Source organism: Cucurbita maxima, unplaced genomic scaffold (assembly GCF_002738345.1).
Source record: "Cucurbita maxima cultivar Rimu unplaced genomic scaffold, Cmax_1.0 Cma_Scf00001, whole genome shotgun sequence".
Classification (NCBI taxonomy): domain Eukaryota; kingdom Viridiplantae; phylum Streptophyta; class Magnoliopsida; order Cucurbitales; family Cucurbitaceae; genus Cucurbita; species Cucurbita maxima.
In genome coordinates, this window is record NW_019272017.1 from 1698050 (window position 1) to 1707637 (window position 9588).

At 34.0% G+C, this 9588-nt stretch overlaps 1 protein-coding gene across 2 annotated transcripts in view; it reads right to left on the reverse strand.

Annotated features, from left to right (window-relative positions):
- Positions 1 to 1832: 1832 nt before the first annotated feature.
- Positions 1833 to 9588, reverse strand: part of LOC111487616 (structural maintenance of chromosomes protein 6B-like) — a 12737-nt gene continuing 4981 nt past the window's right edge. For both annotated transcript variants that reach the window (XM_023135084.1, XM_023135093.1), the window contains 18 exons: positions 7708 to 7782; positions 7425 to 7529; positions 6816 to 6985; positions 6617 to 6719; positions 6339 to 6451; positions 5845 to 6049; positions 4832 to 4963; positions 4559 to 4673; positions 4343 to 4428; positions 4158 to 4253; positions 3944 to 4080; positions 3754 to 3856; positions 3429 to 3508; positions 3261 to 3339; positions 3110 to 3167; positions 2510 to 2607; positions 2299 to 2393; positions 1833 to 2164 (listed from right to left, as the gene is read on the reverse strand). In XM_023135084.1, coding sequence (XP_022990852.1) covers positions 2107 to 2164; positions 2299 to 2393; positions 2510 to 2607; positions 3110 to 3167; positions 3261 to 3339; positions 3429 to 3508; positions 3754 to 3856; positions 3944 to 4080; positions 4158 to 4253; positions 4343 to 4428; positions 4559 to 4673; positions 4832 to 4963; positions 5845 to 6049; positions 6339 to 6451; positions 6617 to 6719; positions 6816 to 6985; positions 7425 to 7529; positions 7708 to 7782 — 1908 coding nt within the window. In that variant the 3' untranslated portion in view covers positions 1833 to 2106. The remainder of the gene's footprint in view (positions 2165 to 2298; positions 2394 to 2509; positions 2608 to 3109; positions 3168 to 3260; positions 3340 to 3428; positions 3509 to 3753; positions 3857 to 3943; positions 4081 to 4157; positions 4254 to 4342; positions 4429 to 4558; positions 4674 to 4831; positions 4964 to 5844; positions 6050 to 6338; positions 6452 to 6616; positions 6720 to 6815; positions 6986 to 7424; positions 7530 to 7707; positions 7783 to 9588) is intronic.

The window sequence follows — 9588 nt, forward strand, 5'->3', positions numbered from 1 at the left end:
TTTTTTTTTTTTTTTTTTTTTTTTTTTTTTTTTTTTTTTTTTTTTTTTTTTTTTTTTTTTTTGTAAGATTTTGTGGCAAGAAAAAAAAAATACAAAATACAGAAAACCAAATATTTTCAAGACTAAAATAATTGATTATATTACAAAAAAAGGACACTAAACTATTTTCTCTTATATTTATTTTATATTTGTACCTATTTATTATTTAAAATTAGAAGGGTCGTATATTCAACATAAAATAATATAATACCCTTTCGAAATGTTTTCAAATTATTTAATAAATAATTCTTATGACCTTTCTTACAATGGAAAGAGACAAAGGTCCATGTATAATTTTTAAAATTTTGTAATTAATTTTTTTATTATTATTTATCACAATTTTTTTTAAATTGTTTTTTTAGTTATTGAAAACATAGATAGAAACACCCAAAATTTGTAGGTAGAAGTAATATTGAATTAAAAATCAAATGATTATCAAATGGGCGTTAGTTTCTAAACTTTCAATGTCTAATAAGTCCCTAGAGTCAAAGTTTAAGTCAAATTCAATATTTTTTAAATATAAAAAATAAAAATTGTAATTTAATGTACGAGAAAGATGGCTTATTACGACGTTGAGTTACTTTGTAATTTGGAGCAACGTCACATTCTACCGTTAAGTAACCGTCAAATCCAAACATTTCTTTCAATTATTTGGGACTCAAAATGGACGTATTGGATCACATCATTGATAATGAAAACGTTCGATAATGAAATAAAGTTTACATTTTTATCAATATTTTAAAAGTTAAGAAAGAGACTAAATATCAGATGAGAAGGGATGGATATTTGGAAGCTAAATTATTGCAAAACTTCCAAATTTTAATTTTTGTTTAAAAAATATTTTTATTCTTTAAAAGTTTTGCATCCAAATTAAAGTTAAAAAATTTTAATTTTTGGTGAAATATGGTTCTTTTAAATTTAACTTAGACAAGCGTTTCAATCACCATTACATCGTTTGTTATATCACATTTTAATAGATTTATATGCTAAAAAAAAACTTTGAAACGTTTATAAGAGGTGACGATCATCTTTCAAAGCAAAAGATTTAAATAGAATAATTCAAACCATTGTGATTCTTCATGTTTTTCAATAACGTTGATCATCCAAATAAGATTAAACAAAAATGAATATGGGTAAAACATAATCGAGTACTACTATACTTTTCTTTAACTCAACAATTATGAAAGTGAAAGATCGAATTATCAATCTTTAGAACGATAATTGATATCTTATCAATTAAATTTATGGTCGTTAGCCGTACTAAAAAATGTTTTCCGAGACCAATTGACACACCACACCGGCAGAATCTATCGACGAGCTCAATAATAATACTGTCCATACTTTTTTATCCCAAAGAAATAAGAACATCTGACAGTGAACTAGGGTGCAGGATGGTCTGTATTATCATAGCCATTCAGAAACCCAAATAAGAATAGAAAATAAAATTGGCAAGGTAAAGGGATCTGAATCTATCATCTTGATCTGACATTAAAATAAATAACTATGCAGAGGAATCTATAAGAGTTTGAATACAGCTATTTACACTTCATACAGAAATAATGTGTCAATAATGCCTATAAGGCATGTATTATGATTGTACAAAACCTCAGTTCATGGCATACTTTCACATTTTCAGGACCAACTTAGGAAACTTGACTCTTTTCTATGAGAAAAAGTATAGTAAAAGAAACAACCAAAACAAACAGCGACACTCGACTCCACTTTTAATTGTATTGGATACGGGAATCTAAATATCGTTCAACTAGTTAAGGCTTGCGTACCACGAAAAGGGCAGTGGTAATAGAAACTCTCATATATTAATAAACGCATACAACAAAAGTCATTCCATTTACCTTTCACCTTTTAATTTCCCTTCTCTATTTTCTCATAGATATGATTGTTAATTCTACAGTTCAAGATTTTAACGTGCACAATATACATACAAGATGGATGGAATTTCCAAATGGGTAAATAAGTTAAATAGACATTGAAATAAAAAAATATATATGTGACATACAGAGATGGCTGAACAGCGTTGAGCTCTCGTAAATGCATGTAGAAGGAAGATCATGATCGAGGAGCTGCCATTTGCTGCTTCTTGATTCGTTCACCTTGTTTTACCACGCTGTAGTTAGAATGCCAAAGGTAAAGTGTCTCAATACTTCCAAGTGAGTGAAAAACGTGGGAGTATGCAGTAAAAACATCATATGAGTAACTATATAAAGTGAAAGTCAACGGTCTTAACATCTCAGTAATTACCCGATATCATGAGGTGTGATAAATATCCATTGGGAACCTTGTGACAATGCAAAATCCACAAGAGTGTCTAAGCTAATTTTCCGACTTACTGCATCCTGAAAGCGTATTTCGCGAACTTGTGAAAAGACTATCGGCAACATTCTTTGTGGCTAACATTCTTTGTGGCTATGGATATCAGGAAAAGAGTGACAAGAATGAGACAGTAGCTCACCATAAACACATCAAACTCATCCATTGCTCGAAATGGGGCTTCTGTCATTTCGTGTAATGCCAAAGTGAAGCATAGAGTGGAAAATGACCGTTCTCCACCTAATATCATTCGATTCCGTTATTTCAAAACTATAATCCTTCAGTGCATGAACTATATATAATACATTGATCAATAGACATTTCGTAAAATATTCCACACACTAAACACAGTTCATGGAGGGAAATAAAAACATCAAGGGCTAATCTTGCAACAACTCAAGCCCACCGCTAGCAGATATTGTCCTCTTTCGGCTTTATCTTTTGGGCCTCCCCTCAAGGTTTTTAAAACGTGTCAGTTAGGGGGAGGTTTCCACACAGCTAAAAAAATGTTTCGTTCTCCTCCCCAACCGATGTGGGATCTCACAATCCACCTCCTTCGGAGTCCAGCATCCTCGCTGACACTCCACCTCGTGTCCACAAATCCATAGCAAGTATCGAGAATTTGTGTGTTAGTGAACTGAAAATCGGTAGGCAAAACATTTTGTAGCTATAAGCTAAGACGTTGTAGATAGAAAAACCAAACAAAATGGAAACTCATGCAGTCAATTTAAGTAGAAGAAACCTGACAGTCCACGGGTATCACGAACAGAACTGCTGGATGCATCTTGGGGCATCTTCACCTGTTGAATGTTGAAGAAGTGCATAATATTCAATAACATAAATCAAAAAGAGAGGTTTTTTCTCATTACATGAAATCCATTAAGTGGGCTTACCTCAACCGAGAGAGTCTTTTCCTCGTAATTGATTTTTATATGTCCACTGATCCCTTTTTTTCTTAAATGGCCATTAAATCTGAACAAATTTAACGTACTTTAATATCACCAATTTTAGAGAAAACAGACTGAAAAAACAAAATCTCTGAATGCGAAAGAAATTCATACTGCCAAGTCAGTTGACGCTTCAAAAGATTAGCATTCCTTTCAAACTTGTTCCACCGTAGTTCAAGAGCTTTCTGGCAAGCCTGTGATTTAATTCGAGAGTAGGTTAATAATATGAATGCTTCCATGAAGACTATGGAATGCATCAATATAAGAATGTGGCTTCATCCTGTCTTAAACAGGAAATAAAATACTAAAATTACGAAACGTCTATTTATATATATATATATATATATATATACACATGCACAGAAATAAGATGTCAATGAATAAACTATAACATTCACATATAGAAAATCTCTGAAGAGTCGTAGGAGAGAAAACTCACATTCAACTTCTCTCTAAAACTTTTGTAAGTCTGTTGTTTTCTTATAATTGTACGCTCCTTTTTCTCATACATCATCCTCAAGTCTTCCAGAGATTCAGAACATCTGGCAGGAACTAAAAGGTTAGTATACTTTAATCATAATCGAGGCTTGGCAGTTTAAGGAATTAAAGAGATGAGTTAGAGACGAAACTGTCGGGTCTCGTTACTAAGTCTCTGATTTAGCCTGTTTAATTGTGCACTGAGTTGTTCAGGTGTGCTCCCATCCCAATCACCTAAAGCCTCAATTTCACTCTCAGGAGATATTATTGAAGCCTTACTGTAACTCTCCTGCAATTGAGATGTCATGTCATTGGCACGTAAGAAAGTTGTAGACTGCATATATACTTCTAAACAATCAAAATTACCTTGCGATGGCGCTCGAGCTCCTCATATTGTCTCTCTGCCTCTTTGATATCAAACAGGACCTTGTTAGTCATAATACCTTCATAATGATTCATCTCCTGTGACATTTATACTCTTTAACATTGCTAAACTAATAAGATGCAAGAAAAATTTTCAATGAATTATTCGTAGAGGCAGGAATAAAGACCTTTTCTGCGGAATGCAGATCTCGTTCAATCTGCAACATATCTCTCTCAGCTTCTTCATATGCATCAACTTCTCCTTTCGCTGACTCTATTCATTTATTTTTTTCGGGTGGGGAGAGAAGGGGAGGGTTCACTTATGAGAAAGAAAAAGAGACAGAGACAGAGAGAGATGAAAGGAACTAATATAGAATTTGAGTGCCAAAATCACTGCTGCGTACCACACAGATTCTCAAATGATACTTTAATATCTTTTGCCTTGGCTTCCGCTTCTTTCATTCTCACTCTAAACTTTTCCAGAAGCGATTTATTCTCTTCTACCTCCTCTTTGATTTTCTGGTAATCATTCCCAAGACAATGATATTAAAAGAATTATGCAATAAAGAAGATTGAGTAACTACAATCCCACATCCTTAGACCTATGTGTGCTGAACGTGACTGAACTTACTTGTATACATATTACATAAAATAGAAATATCACAAGTATATCTTACAGAAATTTCTTGATGAAGCTCGTCAACGTTTGATGAAGGTAATGAACTAGTTCCAGCAACCTGTGACTTCCGTAAATCTTGTAGCTCCAAATTTTTGGACATTAAAATGCGTTCCGCGTTTTGACATCTCCGCTTTATAAATACAATAGTAATAACAAAGAATCAGATGATGACATAATAAAATCAAATGTAACACTTGCAAAGATTTACAAGACTTCCAAGTAATGAACAGTCGTCAAATGGCTGGAAAATTCTTCCCCCACATCCACTTGAGTTGAGCGTGAAAAGAGCCCTCACTTCCTTCACAGTTCAAAGTTAGATCTCCTAAAATACACCACCCTTTATTAATGCACGGAAGGGATTTATTAATCATTTACTGTCAATCTTCACCGATAACCTTAATAATCGAACTCTAATCATTGTGGAAGCAATGTCAGGAGACCACTATTAATCATTTTTATGTTCACTAGTTAATTGTTATAAAGGATTGACTACCACAAAAGATCTCCACAACAATTTTCCTCTAAAAGCTCCGTTTCTTCTGCAAAGGTTACCAAAACCAAAGCATCTTTCACACATGGGATAAGATACCACCTCTCAACAAATGAAGTTCACACCTGCACTCTCATTTGACACCAAAGAAAATACTCCCATCATCTTCTCGGTGTAACGACCTACTCTGGAATTTTTAGTTATCTTCTTGTCTACCATAGGAAGGTTCGCTGTGATTTAGTTAGCTTTACATCTTATTTTTATTGATAAGTCTGCCAAAGATATATCCTTCATCGGCTACATTCTTTCCTTTAATTGGGAATTTCAATACAGATTCTAGACACACAAAATCAAGCAACAATAGACGTAATCCATTCCGTAGAAAGTGATTAAACTTCGGCTACTCTATCTCAAAAACAAATCACATTGAGCTTCCCACCTAACCAAACAGGATAAACTAGGACCAAAGTGTACAAAACAATGATTACACAAATAAATGTGTAATTGGTAGAGTAGAATACCTTGGCATTGCTTAGGTTCTCTTCAAGACCCCGGAGTTGTTCTTCTGCAGCTCTCTTCCTCTTCCTACATTGCTCAGCTTCTTCCTTCATGTTCGATGTATCTTTTTCAAGACTTTTAATCTGGTCATCAAAAGAACTACAAAGTCTGCCACTTCTAGGTCTTTTAACTGGGGGAAGAATTGTTTGAACAGAACCACGAGAAAACCTATGAAGAAATAATGATAAATCTTTGTGATCATTAATTAGAACATGACATTAAACTTTTAACTGAGATTCATGTAGTCTGCAAAAATGTCTATCCATGTGTCCACAAAGTCAAAACTTAACCAAGAACTAGAGTTCCTTGAGGCCCAACTCACTTTCTTGTTCCTAACTAACATTCAGGAAATGGTAGGAAAGTTCTTCGTCCTGATTTCATCTACTAACATTAGATGGATATACCCAAATCAATTAGTTTATGGAACTTTGTATTAGGATGTAATATATTCGCTTACATTTTATATCCATCTAATGTAAAGACCTCCTTGAGATTTTTGATCCGCTGGTCAAACGCGACTGATTTACCCACATCATAATCTTTAACAAGCACTTGCCTCTCAGCATCACCCTATGAAGCAAGAATCATGGTCATAGAAGAGAACAACACGTCATTTATCAATTATCAACATCCCGAGTGAGTGTGGGTAAGAGGGCGCAAATAGGAGCAAAAAACAAAGGCTATGTAGGATAAGAAAATAAATACGCAAAAAAAATATTGAAACAAGAGAATTACCTTATCTATCAAAACATTGATGACAGTATGGTTTTCAGAATGAATGACTGAAAGGGTTGTAGGGTGCTTTGTTTGAGGAAGCATGTGAGCTGGAATATCTAACCTACCAGGGGAAGTGAGAGCACACGAAAAAGATAAACTTTATGTTCAAACCAAAGATCATTAGAGAGCAGTGAAGGAAAAAATCTCATCCACCTACAGTGGTCTTGAAAAGTCATAGATGATAATTGGGAGTTGCCTATAATTAGCTTCATTTGCACATCCTCTCAAAAGAAGAGAATCTCGATGATCAGTCACGATGAATGCATTGAGCAACCTCCCAATGGCATTTTCAACAGCAGGAGCCCACACGTCACCATTGACCAAATTCTACAGAAAATAACTATTCCATCAATATACAGAATTAGGCTGCTGCCAGCGGAAAGAACAATCTCGTGGACACAGAATCTTGGTAACAAACCAATTCTGAACCACAATGATCACCAAAGAAGCCAATCCAATTAACCATGATTATAAGAAATATACATTAATTTGTATCTTCGGTAGAAACCCCAACTCCTTCAAACAAGAAAACATTTGCAATAAAATCACAAAGTTCTCAACGGGGCCCTGGCTTTATTAATCAATAAGCCCATCAATTTATATTACATCTCCTTAGAAACAGTCGTATGGATCGCTGAACCAGAAACACTCCCTGCATGTCAACTAGTTGAACATTTCCTACAAACTTTTCTTTCTTTAATAATAAATTCGCAGGGCGATGGTGCACAAAAAATAAGTTGACAAGAATTTAATTTCTGCTACTAACCAGATGGGCACCAATTGGACCAATGGGAGGTTTCTTGAATCTTCGATTTTGCCTCTCAATCACACGTAATAATTGAATGACTCTATCACCTCCAAAAGCTGTAACCTGTCCAAATCATAATTTAGGCTGTTACCATCCTCAGAGGCAATAGGTAAAGGTAAGAGAACATCTTCTGGTTAAAGATGCAAGTATTAAGCTACGTAAGCAAATACAGATGTGAACATGCAAAAAACATCCCTAGCCTAACAGATATCAAGAATCGTAACCTAATTCCTTATCATACCTTGTTTGTTTGATGCTGCCTTAGCTCTCGAATAGAGCGTGAAAATTCATTATGCTTTTTTTCATAACCTTCAATCTGTAGAACCACCATCATTTAGAATATACAGTAACAAATGTTGTAGAAAATATGGTGCAACATAACTTAATGATGATATGTTATCACAAAGAAAGTAACAGCAGAACAAGGAAATATTCATCACTATCGAGCATTTTAAGAGTGTGGGTTAAATCCAAAAACAACACGGCAAGATAACAGCACATATACTTTCTTGGAAACAAGATGCTTAAGTCAGTAACAAAGAGTATTAAAACCAAAGAGAGTATAACAATAAAGCTGTTTGAGCAAAACGAAACAAGAGGTCTAGAAAGATGTGCTTCCTCCATCATCCAGAACATCTTTCTGGACCATCCCTTGGATTAAAAACATCACACAAGCCTTGCAGTATTCACTTTTGTATAGACTCTCTCATAGCAAAACGGCCACGATCAAAGAAACATGAAATGGTGTCAATAATTTCTAGAACCTGAGGCTTGGTAGGAACCTAAATGATAACGAAGCTACAAAATGGGCCATATTAAGCCTTATCCTCTCTCCAGTTGTATTGTCTAAAGAAGAAAACACATTGACATAGCTTTCTAAAGCTGAAAAAGTTTTCTCTACAAAAAATTTTATGATGGACATCGGGGGGAAAAAGTAAAAGCAATAAACCTCGTGCTACCAAAGACAATATGGAAAGGGAATCGCCCTAAAAATGTGAAGTTTTTCTTCTGGGAAATAGCGCATAAAGCCATAAGCACAAGTGAAAGTCTAGAAAAAATAATGAAAGTCTAGAAAAAAGAATGCCCTACATGACTCTCTTTCAAGTTGTTGCCCATTACGCAAGAAAGATAATGAATCACAAAGCAGCTTACTTATGCAATGCACATACGTTCAAAATTTCTGGACAAGGATTCTCAATATTTTCGGATGACATCTCATTTTTTCCAAGGAGGTAAAGGATTTATTGGACGTGGCCCTAACATACCACTCCTTCAACAATGTAAAAACTCTGCTATGGAAAAATCCCATTATAGTTTTCTTTTGGAATTTGTGGAATGAAAAAAATAAAAGAGTATTCATGGAGAAGATGCAAACTTATAAAAAACTCTTCGACAATGCTACTTATCACACTATATCTTAGTGTAAATAGAATAATACTTTTCCTTCATATAGTCTACTTCGCTCATTGTAAATTGGGAAGGTTTTTTGTTAACATCATGGATAACACATCCCATTCGTAAATTTCAAACATCAATAAAATTCTCTTATCAAAAAAAAATATATAGGGTATGAGCAGATTAGATAACGGTTGCAAATATTACAGATGGCTACTACATAAAACTTTCAACAAAGTGAGTATACTGTCATAATTGGTTATGGACATTGTAAAACACCAATTTTCCATCCCACAGTTCAGTAGTGGGAAAAAATTGAAATATTTCGGAAAGTTGGAAGCAAGTTGATCTCAGACACCGGATAAAGTCTCCCTATTTTCAACTAGACACCCAACATCTAGGAAACACTAACATCATTGATTGCACTATGGAAAAAATTTCTAATAAATAGTTTTTGTGACCGATCACCATTTGTGAGTAAATAAGTTGTTCAAATTTAGAAATTAATTAAAATTTGTAAAAGAACAGGCACATTTTCGTGTTTGCAATCACAAAGGTGACGATGATCTCTCATTACGTGAAGAGTCATACACTGTCAATCACAAGTATCATAGGACAAGAACAAGATAACCAAAGAGAGGACTCTTACGCATTCCATGACAAAAAAAAAAAAAAAAAAAAAAAAAAAAAAAAAAAAAAAAAAAAAAAAAAAAAAAAAAAAAAAAAA